Source organism: Ostrinia furnacalis, unplaced genomic scaffold (genome assembly GCF_004193835.3).
Source record: "Ostrinia furnacalis isolate ACB-3 unplaced genomic scaffold, ASM419383v2 OfSCF2162, whole genome shotgun sequence".
NCBI classification, from domain to species: domain Eukaryota; kingdom Metazoa; phylum Arthropoda; class Insecta; order Lepidoptera; family Crambidae; genus Ostrinia; species Ostrinia furnacalis.
The window spans coordinates 232,875-252,118 of NW_021132401.1; the positions used below are offsets into that span (position 1 = coordinate 232,875).

Here is a 19,244-nt window from a genome sequence, read left to right on the forward strand (position 1 = left end):
GACAGAGAGGCAGCTATCCAGCCGCAGCCCTCTCGCTCCCTCCCGCCGCACTCTCTATTTAACTTTTAATTTATACTCATTCCTTTATATCTTTTATTGCTTCGCCCATCGCGACTCCTAATGCGCCCGAGGTGCTCTTCACACTAATTAAATTCATGCAACACTAAGCTTTCCCAACCCCCCCCCCCCCCCCCTAGTACGCCCCTCCCACTCCCCCTCTCTCCACTCAACGGCCAATCGGAACCCCCAGCGGCGCTCTACAACCAGTGGGCGGGGCCTCCAGTACAGTCAGTCAGAGATTCCTGATAGAACTGTCATGTCGCGTCCAGCGGTCGTTACGCTGTCTTGACATATTTTATTATTATTTATGTCAATTAGGTTATTACTTTTTTGTTTAATGGAATAAGGAATTGGTTGTGAAATTGATTGCCTTTCGGTCGCTTATGATTCATCACTGTCAAAAATATAATCTGAAACGTGTTAATTTTGTATGATTGATAGTCTGTGGTCATTAGAGCGCGGCTGAAGCGTAATCTAGTTTTACGCAACGATCTATTGTTAGACGTAATAATGCATTAATGCCCAGCCTCAGCCTTTGATTGCTCTGACACCTGTCAAATTAAATTGATGAGTGGAAGTGTAATTGTGTCTATTATTCAAATTTCATGTCGGAGAAAGCTCCTTCGCATTATCATGAAATAATATTCTGAGCACGCCTTATCGATAATCACATTTCATTTTTATCTATTAATAAATCATAGTAAATTTTCCTGATCAAGATAAGACAGAATTGCAAAATAGTATAGTCTTACTCCTTAAAATGAGCTTTTCATCATAACATCAAAATATCATCTGAAGAAAGTCTAACGTTTATTATTCATATTCCGAAATAACATTGTCATAACAAGGAAATACGGCGACATGACGCGGGCGTTTGCGGCAGTTCCATAACATAGCGCCTTAGCGATTCTCTGCATTTCTGTTTGTAGCGCGCCATGCGGCTAAAAAAGATTATGACGGCCGCAGCCGTGTAAACGGACGACAACGCCATAAATCCGATGTGCGCCCACCCGCCACGCGATAACAGACGTTATTAAAACCCCCTAAAGCACATTTCGAAACGGCCGCGCCGTCTCCTATGTTTCCGTTAATTCAATGTATGCCCGATCTTAATTTATTGTGGGCTATTCGAAAGCGATCTGTGAGTTTACGGCATAAGGTTTAGAACGGTTTAGCGCGGCGTTTGGTACGGTGGAAGGAATAAATCTATAATATGGAGGAGGCGGAGAATTAATTTGTGAGGGAGTGGGGGTAGGGGGGCCGTCGCTCCGCCCCGCCGGCTCGCCATCAGTGCCGGGCGGGCGAGCGTCGCGACTGTACTACGGAGCGGAGCGATGTGTGCTTGACTCGTAAAGTTTGAGTGCGTGAACAAACTTGAAATTGGAAAATAAACAGAAGACGGTTGTGTTTGGAATATGACAGTTGAGAATGCGAGTCGGGTGTAGTGTTGTGGGTCGGTAGGCAAGATATCGAGCGCGGGCCGAGGCGGCGGCGGCGGCGGCATGGTGCTGGAGGGCGGGCTGCCGGCGCCGCTGCAGCTGTACGCGGCGGCGGCGGCGCAGCTGGCCCCGCGTCCGGCGTGGCCGCCGTTCCTGCCGTTTTTCGGCGTGCCGCCGCCGTTCCTGGCGCGGCCGCGGCTGCCGCACCCGATGCCGGCGCGCGCGCCGCACGGGCCGCCCAGCGAGGACTCTAACGAAGACGGTGGCAGCAGTAAAGGTAGGTCATTAAAATATACAACTGAGAGCAATAAAAACAAACCATAAAAATAAATGAATATCCCTTGACATTTTACACTACGCTTCTAGTCCCAAACTAAGCAAAGCTTGTACTAAAAAACAAAACAAATTGTAAAAAGAATACAAACACGTAAAATTTATTGTCAATATAGAATATATTTCAATTTACAATGGCGAAGTAAAACTACACAGCAATGTTAGTAAACTTACAAAAAATAAATGTTTACAAACATAGAAGGAAGTAACTTTTGCTACGAAGCCTTAAGTTGTGGATATCGCAGATGAAATATGTAAATAGCTTTGTATTTAAATGGCCACATAGATATTTTTCTATTTAAGGATTAACCTGTACCGATTTTCAAGATTCAATAGAATTTATACATCAACTAAGTAATCAAGTTCCAGTTTATTTAAACAGCACAGTCTACTTGAGAATCGCCAAATAAATAAATTAGAATCTGCTATTTTTATGATTTAATTTCCAACAAGAGCAAACAAATAAGGAAAATTGTCAAAGTAGAAATCTGAATGTAGAGACGCTAATAATATTGCGCGTAGTAGGTAGTATAAAAGCTGTAGCGCATCGTAGCGGCAAGTGGCAACCCATTATTTGTATGAAAATTATATTTACAATAACATCAAAGAAATACAACGGAGAATAATAGATACAATAGAAATCTAAAATATGTAGAGTCGCTTAATTGTACGTAGTAGGTCAGCGCCGTAGCGCATCGTAGCAGCAACCGCCGACGGGTGAATTTTAAAGTTCTGTACTTATAAAATTACAAAAAATATTTTTTTATAAGTAATGATATTAATAAAATATGTGATTCTAATTTAATGTTTTCAACAATATTGTTATGTGTGACGATGGTTATGGATGGAAATACTCGTAATATAAAATATCAAATGTACCTATAATAATTACATTAATAGGTAGTGCGAAGAAATTACCTAAATATGTTAAATGTGAACTTTTTGCCTATTAGTTATTTAATTTATTTATTAAATGAATGTAGTTATTTTTATTAAAACCCAAAATATTTTATACTTGTCCTTTATTTTATGCCTGCCTAGGAAATATCACTATGTATATCAAAGTGCTTTATATAGTTGCTTAGAATTATGTAGGCAATAAAAACTTTTGAAACATGTTTATTGGTAAATAAAGATTTATTTGTTTATTACTAAAATTCAAAATATTAGACCTTAATGATAAAACATCCAAACACTGCACAATCCATTTTTAGTATTATATTTTATTAAAATCTCAAATGTAAAGAAGTTTGAAATTGATATTTTATTTTCATAGTTCTGTGATTTAATGAAAAGCAAAATACAGTCGCATTAATTATAATACAAATCATGTCAAGCTCTTAATTTAGTACATCTAGAAAAATATCCTGTAGGCCGTAGGTCTTTCAATTAGTTCACATAGAAAAATATCCTGTAGGTGTATTTCATTGTCATAATATCCCAAACTCTACATTTATAACAAAACACGTTACAAAAAGAATATCTCGGAACATAAAAGTTCCGAATATCACAATGACATTACTAAATCAAATTAGATTTCTTTTAAACCTCCTGACAGTGATCTATAGATCCCGTAATAGAGTTATCATTATTCTCGTGATTAATGTTGAATGCCGCTTAATTGTTTCTTTCACTCTCAAGCGCTATCTTAATCGAAATTCGCTGATATCTTTATACTTCTAATAATTAATGATCGATGACAAGATTTTGTACAATTTCCAAACAAACCTGCGCCTTGTTGCGCCATGTTTATCTGCGCGTGACCGTCAAAATCAGTTATTAATTTATGACACAGCACTGCCCAATCTCTAATGCCTTACAAATCACTAATCAACCAGCAAGGCCAATTACTCATTCACGCGGCGTTTGTAATCCAATAATAAAACGCCTATTTTACAACGACACCTTAATACCGACTCCGTATAACTTCAAAAATAAATAATGCGCTCGCCCCGATCCTTCTAGTCGTAAGTTATAGCTTTAATAATATTAAGGCATTATTCCCGAAATATTCTCGGGTCTCGTTTGAATAAATTTTGTATTAATAAAAAATAAACGTCGGGCAAGGTGCGAAGAGGCTAACGAGTGTAATCCAAATGTAAGTTATTAGTTGCGCGGCCCCCGCTGCGCGCGCGCCGATCTGTGCCCAGATTTTATCGAGGCCTTTGTCGGCTCTAGCGCTGAGGTGTTACTTACGAAATTAGGATGTTAAATGTTTCGAAGATGACGCATAGCGCTTTGTGGCCTATACCATTGTGTATTTTTTATCATATCATTATTATAATAGAAATATCAATAGGCTTTTTTTATGCAAATGCGTGAAATGTACCGTGTTTTTCGATAACAATATTCGATCGAATAAACAAGATCGCTCGCGATTCGGTGTCACTTCGCCCACGCCTCCCCACGCAAGGGCTTAATTGAACCAATAAATGTCACAAGAATTATGAAATAATACGTGATTGTGCATGAGAGCCATTTTAAAATGTCGGTCGTGTTTTGCAGTTTCACATGATTGCCTTTTCGTACCCAGATGAGATAATATAAACAACTTTGCTATGTCTATACCTATTTTATACCTTCTATTATTCTAACTACCTATTTGTAAAGGTGGCTGTACCTCAGATTGTACATTTTATTGTAAAATCGACTCTATAAAAACTGAATAAGATTCTACAGCGTTTAACTTGCCGTAGCCTGTACTTATCCGTCGACAGATGACATATCTTGGCTAAAATTATGACGTACTTAATTTATTTTATAAAAAAAACTAATATTATAATCAAAAAAATTGGTCAATTACATGAAAGACAAAAAGTTAGAACAGGACATTTAATTACTCATTAAATTAATTAATAGTAATACTAAAAAAACTAAGTAATAACATAATAATGTACTAAAACACAAATTTACATCAACAACATAAAAGCTCAATAGAATTTATTTTAGTTTTTATCAATATTGCAAGGAGGACAGATAGTGAGCGTGTTACTTTAACAGCCGTTAATTAAATGTACTGATTAATTCGCGTGTTTACACGGACAGACAGCGAAACTTTATTGTTATATAAATTTGCCGTGGACAGCGCTACAACTGATTTATTAAAACATTATTTGTATGTCATTTTATAGCGCTAATTACTTGTACGTTTGTGATGAAACAATGCCCTTATGTTTATTTGTCGGTTGATTTTATGTTATGTAAGTCTGTTGTTTTGAGTTTATAACATTATACACAAGTAGGTAAGTATAGTAATAAAATGATTGCCAGATTAATAAAAATTTTATTGCGCTTCATTTTTGTTGGTTTAATATCTGTGACGAGAAAAAGGCCTAAAGCTTGAAATTACGTAATATATTTCTATTTATACAAACAGGTAGATGAAGCAAGCCTAATTAATGACAAAGGTGACTGAGTTTCTTCCGCCACTTCTTTTCAGCACCAGCCCATATGTTGTCCCGAAGTAGTGGTAGGGCAAGCTATATTTGGGACGTGTATTAAGTGCCCTGGAAAGGGCCTATGTACTGAATAATCTATTTGAATATGAATCCTGCATAAAAAAGTATGACCCTATCAGAAACTGAACCCTGGACTTGTGCCTCTAACCACCAGAGCACGACTGTGTTACTATTCCGCTCAGCGTTCTAACATACATAATTTGTATAACAACGCTATAATAGGTCTCCATTCTCACCTTATTACTTACTTCAGACCTTATTAAAGATTGGCCTTTATCCCAACTAATATTATAAATGCGAAAGTAACTCTGTCTGTCTGTCTGTCTGTCTGTCTGTCTGTCTGTCTGTCTGTCTGTTACGCTTTCCCGCTTAAACCTCGCAACCGATTTTGATGAAATTTGGCATAGAGATAGTTTGAGTCCCGGGAAAGAACATAGGATAGTTTTTATCCCGGTTTTTGAAACAGGGACGCGCGCGATAAAGTTTTTCTGTGACAGACAAAATTCCACGCGGGCGAAGCCGCGGGCGGAAAGCTAGTAATTTCTATAATTTGCGATCAATGGGTAACTTGCAAGAAAAGACTACTTCAATAATGAGGTCTAAATTTAAACTGAGGTAATTTTATTATTACCTCGCATAATTACACATAACTAGAAACACCGGGGTGACTTTGTTGCTGTAATTTAGGTACTTGGCATAATATTCTAACACCTGCTAACACTAACATAAGGCACTCATCACACCGTGTACGATAAAAATTAAGATAGGTATAGCTATGTAGTTAACTTTTTTTAGTTTTCATACAGAACAGGTTTCTAACAATGAAAGAGATGGGAATAAAAACTTTTTTATTCAATTGAGTTGGCTGAAAATATAAACGTAAAAAAAAGAAAAGCTGAAGAGGTTCTTAGTTATCTCAATTAAAAAAACATAATGAACCAATGGACAAAAAGAAACAAATTCATATTATTTAGTGACCATAATGTTTTATGAAACTCTGAACAATCTTCAAATTATGTAAGCTAAGTCATTTTTACTTAGACTTTTAGCCTTTTAGGTAATTAAAAAGTGATTAGCCGGAAACTGAAGACGGCGAAAATTATTTTAGACTCGGTCTTACTAATTTTAATCAGCTTTCTGTAGTGATGTGAAAAATAAATTTGTACTTACTAATGTAATTTTTGAGTGAATGTAAGTTATGATAAAGTAGAAAATCAGCAACGTGAACTAAAAAATTAAAAATCAAAACTTTTCCAAAATAAGGTTTTTCTCACTATGGTGTTATGTTAATGAATTGAATGAAAAATTGATCTTTATTTAAGTAAAATAATATTAAAATTATACCGCTAAGTTAGTGACTCGCACGCGTGTTTAAATTGTTAATTGAAAGACAGAAAGAAAGAAGGAAAGAAAGAAATAAAGAAAGAAAAAATATTTATTTGGTATCAATTGCTTTGTTAATTTTGTAAATCTTGTAAATTTTAAAATTTTAAAGAAGCACTGAAGTAGGTATCGCAAAATTTTTGATTAAGCACATCACTAGCTCAGCGTTTTCTAATCAATGATCCAAAACGCGGTTTGATTGGATATTTTCAGTTCACTGCTCTGCGGAGTTTAAAAAATATTGTTTTTGTCGACGGAAATTATTTAAACAAACAATTGTGGGGTGTCTGTTTGAGCAAATCCAATTCATTTGTCTCGTGAAAACATTATTTGTGGACAGTGGTTTGGAAATATGTCGGTTGACTGAATTTAATGTTTTATTATGACTGTAAGAAGATTAAGTCTGCGTTGAAGACAATACCTAAGTTGCTTTTTTGGTTGCTGTTTAAGCAATTGACACTTATTATTAGTTTATTATTAGGCATGGGATTTCATTTAGGTAGGTACCTACTCTTGGGCCAGTTAAAATTACAATTTATTTAAATTCAATAGCTCTAATAAGTTGTGCTGTGATTATCTACAGTAGCTGAAATTCAATATTTAGATTTGAGTGACGCTTTTAAATCTGCTTTAATTAAATTGGCGACTCTGCTTTACACTTAATAAGTATTTATTTATAAAACTTATACGCCACGATTACTATATCAAATCTAACCTTGGTTGTTAATATTAAAATAACAATTTCTTAACACTTCAAGTGTCAGAAAGAGACAACCAGCGATAACGCCCGCCATGTTGGTTAAAACGCCTTATTAATTTCATTGCACGTGATAAAAATATTAAACAAAGCGATTAACCAATAAAAATGTCAAGATAATTGTGAAAACAAAGCGCAATAAACTTAGTGGAGATGCTCGAGACAGTAACATGAATATATAATAGCAATTGTATGGAAATATTTCGTCATCGTCGTGAAAATACATGCGTCAAGTTTTGAAATGCCTGCATAACGCCTCTGTGCTTCTTATGGGTACCTATCACTTCTGTTAATATAAAATTCGATCGGCGTTCGTCATCGGAAAATATATTTTGATAATTTAATAATTTTACTACCACTAGTCTAGCCATTTTTAGGGTTCCGTACCTCATAAGGAAAAAACGGAACCCTTATAGGATCACTTTGTTGTCCGTCCGTCCGTCTGTCAAGACCCTTTATCTCAAGAACGCGTGAACGTATCAAGCTGAAATTCACATGAAATACTCAGGTCTATTGTCCCTTTAAGCTGTGAAAATATCAAACTTCCAAGCCAAGCCAATCAAAAGATACAGCCGATTATGTCGATATTTTCAACAAATTTTCGACACTCGCAAAGGAATCAAAACCTACAGGATACTTCCCGTAAACTCAGAATCTTGAAATTTGGCATAAAGCATTTTCATATAATGCAAATATAGGAAAAATTGCGAAAATTTCATTTTTTTAGTTATATAATATAATAAAAATATTTTAATAAAATGAAACTTACTACCTTATTTCTCACGAACGAATAAAGGTATCAAATTGAAATTTATACCAAATACCTAGATCTATTGTCCCTTTAAGAAGTAAAAAAATCAAACTTCTAAGTTAACGCGATCAAAAGATACAGCAGTTTATACCGACACCTTAGACGAATTTCCGTCACACGCTAGGGAATCAAAACCTACAAGGTACTTCCTGTGAACTCAGAATCTTGAAATTCGGCACGAAGCAACGTTATATAGTACAGATAAAGGAAAAATTGCGAAAATGTTAAATTTGAAGTTATATAAAATTTAAAATATTATTTTTGCTTACATGACATAAAATATTTTTTTAATAATTATAAACTTACTACCTACCCTTTTTCACATGAACGCGTAGAGATATTAAAGTTGAAATTCATATCAAACACTTCTTAAATCTAATTGCCTCTAAACTGTGAGAAATTCTAAATCAACGCAAAAATTCAAAACGCTGAGGTAGGTACCTACCTATAATGCAAATATAGGAAAAATAAATAAATAAAAAATAATCATACCGCATATTTTGAAATTCGCCACTACTCGCAACGGAATCAAGTAAGTAATTTGATTTAATACGTCATAAATTGTAAACCGCTACGTTTGTACGGCGGAACCCTCGGTGTGCGAGCCCGACTCGCAATTGGCCGGTTTTTTTTCATTTGCACCCTTAGGTGGGTAAGTACCTATTAGCCAAATCAGTGTAGACTGTATGCGGGCAGCGCAGGACCGTGCATAGTGGAAAACCTTGTAGGAGGCCTCTGTCCAGCAGTGGACGTCATTTGGCTGAAACGAACGAACGAACGAGTGTAGACTGTAGAGCCATGTTTATGTGATGCGTAATTAATATTGCTATTTATATCTTAGCGAGAGCACAAGCTTTTGAAAAATAGAAGCAATTGCTTATTTACATAAATTGGATATGCCATTATTTTTTCACACCGATAATGTTTAAAATTGGACGTTTGAAAAAAAATCATAATATAATTGTTTTGAAACCATGCTATTTACACGTTAGTAAACTAATCCGTGCTAGTCAAAAGCACAATCACAGAGCTTTTGCGAGGGGCGCTGGCGGTAAGTGAGCAAATAAGCTCCCGCCTTTTTCACCCCAATAAAACTAACATAGTTTTTTGTTTTGATTAGTGAAATGACATGAACTGACTCTTTTTCTGCAATCCTTGATTGGTTATTCTTTTGTTACGTTATCAGAGTGGCGGGAATTAGTTTTTTTAGGCAGTGCGCACAGGGTAAGTTATTTAACCTGAAAGTTCGCTGTCCATAAAAACATTTTTTTGATATGTTACGCATGGTTTAATAAACCTACTTTATGCACTTGTCAACATGACTTTGCAGTTTACCAAATCAAATTATTTCTACAAGTAGGTATAAGAACTTTATAAAAATCATTAATGACCTGATTCTCTCCATTTTTAATTCAATCTTAATTTAGTACAAAACAAAAATAGAGAACAATTTAATATTTTTACAAGTACTTATTTCAGTTCCTAATGCAATTCCGTTCAATATAGAGTCCTACAGATTCATCTTAATACTAACTACCTACTGAACCAGATACAAGTTTCATAAATCTGTAATATGATACAGGTAAGTAATTACTTGTCAAAGCACTAACAAGTTTTGAATTATTGTCCTGGTATAAATAAGGTCTAGTAATATCAGTAATATTTTTTATTTTGCACGTTAACTATATCTTTCGCATCATTCATCAAAACTTTAATCACGTGACGTTAGTTTACCTAAATAACTGCAAAAGTAAATTAAAAAAAAAAAGAGTTATTGTAAACCTGTCTTTTTTGACTAACCATCTTATGGATAAATCACAGTATAGCATTGTTTTACTATAAAATAAATAAGTTAAAATGTTGAGTTAACATTTCAGCTTCATCAGAATCTGGGGCTTTTTTAAACTGATTGATAACTGCTGAAAACCTAGCGATTATTTCTTGTAGAACGGTTTTTGTACAATTACTTCTTCTAGAAGTCAATGCTGATGAATAATAATGGTTTTCTTTCTGATTATGGCTCATAAATCACCAAGACTCCAAACAAAAACTCCAATCACTGCTAATCATCAATATTAATTGCTAATTATGTCCTACCAATTACTAGCAATGCACCCACTTATTGACTTGTAGTAAATCTAATGAAAAGAGCAGTCACCGCAGCGAGGGCGCAAGCAGCAAATAAATTACGCCTACCCTCCACTCGCCTCCAACAAGCCCCAAACAAACCTATTGTGTAGATGAACTTGTTTACAAAATAGAAACTGTTAATGAAGTTATAACGGATAATAAGGGAAAAGCAATCGAGTTAGCTGATTGAAAATAGCTTTTTAGGTAGGTGATATTGATTGATAACTAAGGCCAATTTATTTGCAGGTTTTTGGCAGCTTTTTGTATTAATTATTTTGTCTGCTCAAGAAAGTTCACACAATATTTTTAGTTTTAAGTTACTAATTACTTTTCTAGTCAAGATAAGGCTTTAAATGCTCCAAGGATTAATTGCTATCTTCTGTGTGTCTACTTCTTTATTTAATTTTTTGCCTAAATGCCATAACGGGTGCTCTAAGTGGAATACGTCGCCAAATCTTCGTGTCGCTCAAGATTGTAATAAAGACTAAATATTTCAGTTGTGAGTAATGAAAAAAAAATACTAGCTTAAAAATTAACATGTTACTGACATAAAAGTGATATTTTCAATAACCGAATCAAATCACCAAATCTTAGGAAATACATCTTCGAAATGTAACCATAATCTTGGTAAAGCCCCTCATGGCCACAGATAACTTACACCAGCTTCGCGGAAGGCGCGAAGCACCCCGGTGAAAGTATAAAGATTGCAAAAACCACGTCATTACTCCAAACAAGTGACAAAAGGCCAAAAATGTCTGTAATAAGGCCTATTAGTCAACGCTGCAAGGTGCGCGGTGTAACCGAGCCGTCCCAATTTCAAGGGCCATTTCACTCACACCCCGCGCGGGGAATTTAAAAATAAGAACCCGACGCCATGTTTTTATAACTGTCACAGCTGTTGTTTCAAACTTTTCAAAGTAACAATCTGCGTTACTTTTTTCGTGTTAATTATTCTTATCGCTGTTATTAATTCGTAATCGCGAGATGAAGCGTTTATGAATTCATAAGCTATTTATTTTCCAAGTAATTGCCTCATTCATTCATTAGTCATATGTTTTGCTGCATTTCACTTTCATTCGTTATTGACTTATTATGTTATAATTGCCTACATTTAATTTGGTAAGTATTGATTTAAAGTTCATAGTTTCAAAAATATGTACTTAATAATTACACCATGCATGACATTAAAAAAAGAAAAATGAAATTTTAAGAAGGTAAATTGCTTACTTTATTTAATTTTCAAGAGACTGCTTCTCTTGTTTAATAGCTTACCAACCGTACTAGCTTTGAACACGAATGCTTACTCACATTACGAGCTTAAAGTTTTATAAGAATGTAAATTCTTCCTAATTCCTTTTTCTCTCAGTACCTAGTTCTATCACATCTGTCGCATTATTTGAAATCCTTATAAAGTTTCCTTCAACAAAGGCTTATAAAACTATCTAAAAATACGCTCTCATAAAGGCCTGCGCACACGCTCCGCATCGAATCGCCGCGCGTGCCCAAAACACGCATTTGTCAAATTCGATCCGCTTTTTTGGTGTTTACTTTTTCATAGAGTCACCCCTGTCTCTTTGGTCACGGGAGACGACAGATTTGCTACCAATATAACAATTAATTAGAGGATTAGTAAAATTAGTTGTTATTATGATGTTTTTATAGACTTTGTTTAGTTTTGCTACCAAAGAATCGTAGAAAGTAATATACGTTTCTATGTTGAGTGTAAAACTGCTCGCAGTGAAGTTGTAGAGATTGATGAATGTATTCATGTACATATAGGTATACCTACAGCTCGTCAAATTATACAGTTAAGTTACAAAATAACACCCGGTGCAACAAAATAAGCTATTACTATGTTGTACAAATGCCACAATGTTCTAAAAGGTGCTAATTTGCAATAAAAATGAAGGCATACTTAGGCTGAGTTGCACCATCTAACTGTGACAACAACTATAACGATAAACGGTGTATTTTGTATGGAGTTTGACAGATTTCTGACGTTTGTCAAAGTTAAAGTAAGATGGTGCAACCCAGCCTTAGTCTGATGTACTGTTAACTGTACATATTATTCTGAAAACTATTACTTCTAATAAGCTTGTACGCATTTCAGTGACTTTAGGTATCACTTTCCAACAGAAGTAGGTACCAACATGATCTTTCATAAAATTATCCCAAAGAAGTGTTGATTTCGAATCATTGACTGCAGCTACCGCCAGTAGATGTAACAGAGCTTAAATTTATCAACAGTGAAAACCATTATCTTGTAAGTATGACAGATATCAGTCCTCATCTTAACATAGTTTAACAGAATTTGAACAGATTTTGAACAGCTTAAACCAATAATTGAGACATTCTAACATCTGGCTCCATTATAGCAAGATTAACCAAGGTCTGTCATGTAAATACTCAAAATTGGAATCTGGTGATCCCATCCTTGTGTTTCACCATCACCCCTTTCTGATTGGTCACGGGAGACGCGAGATTTCCCGCCAATATGTGCGAGGTTTACCGGTTTATTGCCGATACACCGAAATAGGCCCCTCGGGCAAAGGAATTATTGACAATCCAGCCGCTCTATATTTAAAGACATTTTAAGGATACAAAACAACTGTGAAGTGCCAGAAATATATTCTATGACTTTTTTTTTAATGGTTCTGTGTGCTAGCCAGTGTTGTATGCTTTACAATAAAATTAACCAAAAATAATAATAAATAGTTTTTGAAATCTATTGTTTTGCAGATCGGATCGAATCGGTTCAATTCTATAAATAAATTAGTACAGTTCGCGTGGGATCGAACAAAAAAATGTCACCCATGTTTTTTTGCTTAAAAAAAACAAAAGAATTAACAAGTGATTTCGCGGTCCCTATGTTGTATGAATAAATTAAGTTTTTTTGTGTGATTGAATGAACCGTTACTTGTTTTTGTGCCTATTACTAATATGATTCATTCATGCTTTGTTTTGTATTAGTTATTAGGGTAAGTAGTCACGTATATTACTTTTTTAAGTTTTTTTTATTGATATTGTAATTCAATCATCAATTTTAAATGAAATTGAAACTAAAGTTACAAGTTTATGAAGGCTATAAAGGCAGGATATCTACTACATACCAATCGAAATTAACAATTGAGATTTATGCAACTCGCTATTAATTTTACATAATAATTACTGTCGACACTAGGAAATTAATAATTATTGAAATGTATGTAAAGAAATGAATATTGCATTAATTAAGTCACTAAATATAGTCAGATAAAGACAAGGTTATCTCGGAATTCTTTTGATGTTTAATCATTTTTGGTGAGGAATAATTTTTGAGACTGCGAAAAATGTAATTTCACGTTGTACAATTTACGTAATTGTCGTGTATAAAACTTAAAAATGTAAAAGATGCCAGAGTTTAAACTGCTTGATGCGCTTTTGTGCAAAAAAAAGACAAGTCAACTACAATCAAATCAAATCAAATCAAAAAATATTTATTACCCTTCACAATTTAGGTACACAATACAATAGAAACTAAGCCAAGGATTTCTAACCAACCAATCTGCAAAATAGAAAAAATATATATCACTTTTTAGTTGGCTAAATTGATATTGTGCGCGATTATACTTGTTGTCATGTTGGCAATGGTCAAAAAGCAATATGGCTTCTTGTATTGTGGTCGTTTACCGTTTCGTCTCACTCCAGACTGCCATCTGCGATTGTTACAAGTGATGGTTTTTGTTATTGATTTTCAACGAGGACCTCGATCATCATCATCATAGTATTTTATTAGAAAGGAATGAAACAAGCTTTTTGAGCTTTATTAAAGTGTTTAAACTTGAAGAGATTCTAGATACTTACCTTTTTTATTAGTGTGTTTTAATTTGCACATCCAAAGTTGGGTATAGTTACTTTTTTTTAATAAATAAATATCCTTGGACATTTACACTGCGCTTCTAGTCCCAAACTAAGCAAAGCTTGTACTATGGGTACTTATTTAGTAGGTAGGTACTTGTTTATTGTGAAATGATTCGATTGTATTAAAATTTATGCCATTAATTTCAATAATTTTTTTTACAATTCTAGTATTGACCTTTTTAAATAACGGTTTTTGTATTGAATTAATTTGCCCCAATAAAAATACAATATAGATATTACGTAAATTAATTGGGTTTGCCCTATGAATGAGAAGTTACTTTGGAAATAAGAATAGGTACTTTATCAGACAAGAAACTCAAAAAAAAAACTAGTCTCCTCTTTTCTTCCAACATCTAACAAGCACCATGTTAATTGATAACAAGACCCAAAGAGCATGGTTCTAAGAGAATAACAAACACCCAGACCCATTCACCATAGAGACACCATTTAGCGCGGCTCAAACCGGCTTATCACAACAAACGCTAATCCCATGAATCCCTATAACATATTGCCGCTGAGAAAGCAGGGGTGTGGGGTACCCATAACTAACCCCATTAAAAAGTGGCCCCCGTATTAATGTAGCATAAAATTAACCCGTGCGTCACGCTGCGGGTCGCAGGGACCCGGGTCACTTTTGAGGATTATTCTAACGCAAATATTGGCATGACTTTTGACGGGTTAGGGTGGATTTGTATAGATGTAAAGCTCAATTAAAAACTAAGAAGATTTAATTGAGTTAGCTAATTGCGTTCACAATAATACATTCCGTAACAAACTGTAATTCTAAAAAGTATAATCGTACTTAGCTAATATTTACTCTTTAAACTCTTTATTAATAAATACAAGCGTTGAGACCAGTGTTTCTCTGTTTTAATAAAAAAAAAGTTTAATAATGAATAAAAAGAGCTTACAATCAATATAACACTCTCTGAAACAAACTCAAAACCGCTATTCTCTACTACAAGATAATATGTATTAGAAAATAAAGTTGAGTGACTAAGTTCAAGAAAAAAGCTCAATAAAGTCATAAAAGTTATATTTCGACATGAAGATATCCCATATAGTTCTATATTATCCTCTATCCTCGTAAGCCCTGATGTGCCTCAGAAGGAACTAAAACTTTGTAGTCAGTAACGCCGAGACATTTTCGGAGGTGAATTGTAAGTATCGCCGGATGTGCCTTCAGAGGAACTAAAACTTTAGCGATAATTTTAAGTTCAAAAATTCGCGCCTATCGAACAAAAAGAGTGATAGTCTTTAAGTATTCAAAATCAGGTATCCGAACTTATTAATGTAAAAAAACAAAATGTTACTGTCAAATTATCATTTTTCTTTGACAAGGTGGTTCTTCCGAGAGAATGTGATGTACGATTAATTTTTTTTCTTCACGAAAGTGTTGTTTAATTGAAAAACTAACCAGTATAATTTAAGTTTCAATACTGCTAAACAAGCAAAAAACATATTTTTACCAATTCGAAGAAGTTTTGTAAGATTTTTTTTCGTTTGAAAATAATAGTTCTTTGCAAGGAACATTAGGTCTTGATGGTGAAAGTTTTATTTTTGTAATTTTTTTTCTATTGAGATGGATTGAGTATTGGGATTTTAAAATTATTATATGATTGAGAAAAATTACCATGAGAACGTTCTGACTTTTAGTTTAATAAATATTATAATTAACATGAATATTCACTTTACTTCTTATACATTCTAAACTATCATTATTGTATGTTATAAAACCGATAGTACTTTTAAAAGTACTAATTATGAAACATTAAATAAAATTAAAACACTTGTACCTTTTCAGTTACATTTATTTATATCATTATTGTATCTTTATGTAGTATGAATTTATTAAAAAGTTTACATTTATGTTTTACTTAAAAGTATAAAACACAATTTATTTACTTTTCCTTTTTAAAGTCTGTAATACCGAATGTTCTTTTAAGAGAAAACATTTTTTTATTATTTTTCTCCTAAAATAAGCTCTATGCACTATTATATAGGGCCCCTGAAAATATGAATTCAAAAGAAAAGCTCTAACATAGAAATTTTTTACTCGAAGTGCTCGGCGTTTACTACTACAAATTATTCGTTCTTCTGAAAGCACATTCGGCGATACTTAGAAGTCGACAAAATTTACTCTTCGGTCTTACGAGGCTATGGAGTTATTGTGCGAAGTCAATATACGCACACTCCTCCATTGTCTCTGGTAGGGCAGAGATAATAAGTGCAATAAATCTAACGTCGTTACAGATAGCGCCACAGTATATGTACGAGTACCATAGATTCAGAAGGATGATTCTTCTAAGGTTAAGGCTCTATTTTCTGAAAAAAAAAAACGGAAGGAATGAAATTGAAACATTTCTATTATTTGACGCAGATCGTTTGCAAGGGACTACTCTAGAAGTGTCAGGTAAATATTTCTTAGATTAGGCTAAGCAAGAAAGAAGGGTATTGTGAAGCATTTCATATTTTCAGTTGGCATTAAAAGTAGGTACTAACAGTATTCCCTATGTTCGTTAAACTTAAAATGTGACATTGTTTTTAATTAATTGTAGCATTATAACTGTAGAAACTGTAGAAAATTCAATTTAAGTCATATAATAATTGTGGGGTGCAATGGTTAAATTAAGCAATTATTTTCTGTAACAAAATTTACACAACAAAACAAAAAGTTTCGCCATCGCAATAATATGCAATTCATCAAAATATTCAAATTCGTTGCTTTATGCCCTACAAGAAATGTCACCGCACCTACTTATTTGCTTTTCAAATTTCACCTGTATTTCAAAGGGTTTAAGAGTTCATAATTTCAGTTGTAAGAAGTGCCTGCGTTACAGATCATTCAGCGACGCAGACACCGAAATTCATGAATCAATTTCATAGAGAGCTTTTTATCGTAACTTATATTTCCAACCGTGAGTTCAGGCAGGCTACATCTAATTTTCAGGAAGTATGAATGCAGTAATGTACCTAATATTTTAGTAGGACATTCAGCTTTAATACCAATTTCGCATGTCTCTAAAAGTATAGATTTTTAAAATGAAGATAGTATAAATTACGTTGATTGATTCGAACAATGTTTTTGTTTATATACGGAAATAAACATTGTGACATATTACATAAATTTTATTAGTTATAGTTGTAATTTTTTAACAAAAAATGTATAGTCTGATTGACAGTAGAGCATTATACTTTGAACTGAAGAACAAAACTAAAAGAGAATAGGACTAAAGCGCCTTTTTCATGACCGTTCGCTTAACTCATAAGACTTCAAAGAAAACCAGTGACCATTCTACACTTAACATTATGCGTGTATGGCCATTCCACAGTTTACTTTCTACGTCTTTCCAAGTTAACTTCTGCGGCGTCTCTGATGCTCAATTGTCTCTGCCGACTGCCTGATTTATCCCTCCCCCGAGTGAGAGCCATTGTTTTATAATAAATACGACAATAGATTACAAGCGCGCCTGAGTTGCGAACACACATTTGTGTTCATTAGTTTGTTTGCGTTTGCGGTTATGAAGGCGGTGGGGGAAAGGCGTTTGTTATGTCAATCTGCATTGTTCTTCTGAACTGGTAAAATACTCGTAATTATGATTGAGATTAATTAAATTTAGACTCGTATGAGACCAGTAGTCACAGTCTTGCTGTCAACCTTAGTAGGTATTTTACAATTATTTAATATTTTCGAAGCTTTTTATTAAAATGGATCTATCTTTAATCCGTTGATTTGGATTAAACATAAAATATTGTTTTTTTCAAGTTCTAGTTTCTATTTGGTTTTAATATGTAAGCTGAAGCTTAAGAAATAATTTTCAGTATTTTCCAAGCGTAGTCTTCACCAAACTTTAATGTGTAGATAGAGTCAGACAGATCTACATTATTAAATTAAATGAAGAAGCCTTATGGATATTCAATCAAAATCAATCAATAATCGCTATTGGACAGATTGCAACTCAATTTTAAACTCCTTCAAAACCCTAAACCCAAAATCGGCAAGCGCAGTAAATAAAACATACAGATTTAAAACAACTGGTATCACCAAACACTTACACCCCACAACTGGGCGCACAGCGGTGAGTTGTCGCCCCCCTGGGGCGCAAGAACTAGTGATGCTATGAATAACAGATGATGTTGCGTTTTTGCAACGTTTCTGTATCTGTGGCCGATAAGTTTTTGTTCGGAAAATTGTGGAACGGAACTATGATGTTATTGTGATGTAATGTGATTATTTGGTAGTCGTGTATTTGTGATAGTTACTAATGCAAATGATTTTAGCTATCATGTAGGTAATTCAGATTTGTTTAGACCTTTGTTCTTTTCGATTAATCCTTCTGGCTAATGGAATCTAAGGAGATATTCTTTAAGCCTATTATAGCTTAAACAAGCTACCTAGGAATAATTGCATACAGTAATGTTTCGATTTGTGTGTCCCAGAAATTAACTAGACCACAAAGATAACAGACACTAGATTTCATTACAATTAATTAATTACTTAAATTAATTGTTAACGTGTCAATAAATTACGTTTATTATCAGTAGATATTTTCGATAGTGTCAAAATTAAACACATGTTACTGCATGTCCATAAAAACTCAATTTTAATTGATTGAAAAGTAACATTAACAAAAGCTCTACCTTTAAAAACTTTATCGATATTTTGTACACCACTAGCACCACAGTCAGATGTCGATGCTCATGGGACTCATCGACGATGATTACTGCTGTATCACTGCACAACTGGACCGACACTTTATGCTGGGGTGTATCAGACTATAATATTGTTTACATTGCAAAAACACCAGAAAGATGAACAAAACACAGGAGAATGGGCTTTTAAACTATTTTAGGGTACTACAACATAAAACTACTATTTCACGCACAGAGATTTAGGACAACTGAACTTTCAGAAAAAAACTGTTTTGTTTCTCTTTCTAGAGTAAGATGATACTCGTACATGATCTAATATA

At 34.0% G+C, this 19,244-nt stretch overlaps 1 protein-coding gene across 1 annotated transcript in view; it reads left to right on the forward strand.

Annotated features, from left to right (window-relative positions):
* Positions 1–1,334: 1,334 nt before the first annotated feature.
* Positions 1,335–19,244, forward strand: part of OdsH (Ods-site homeobox) — a 42,928-nt gene continuing 25,018 nt past the window's right edge. The window contains exon 1 of the mRNA XM_028307369.1: positions 1,335–1,776. Coding sequence (XP_028163170.1) covers positions 1,563–1,776 — 214 coding nt within the window. The 5' untranslated portion in view covers positions 1,335–1,562. The remainder of the gene's footprint in view (positions 1,777–19,244) is intronic.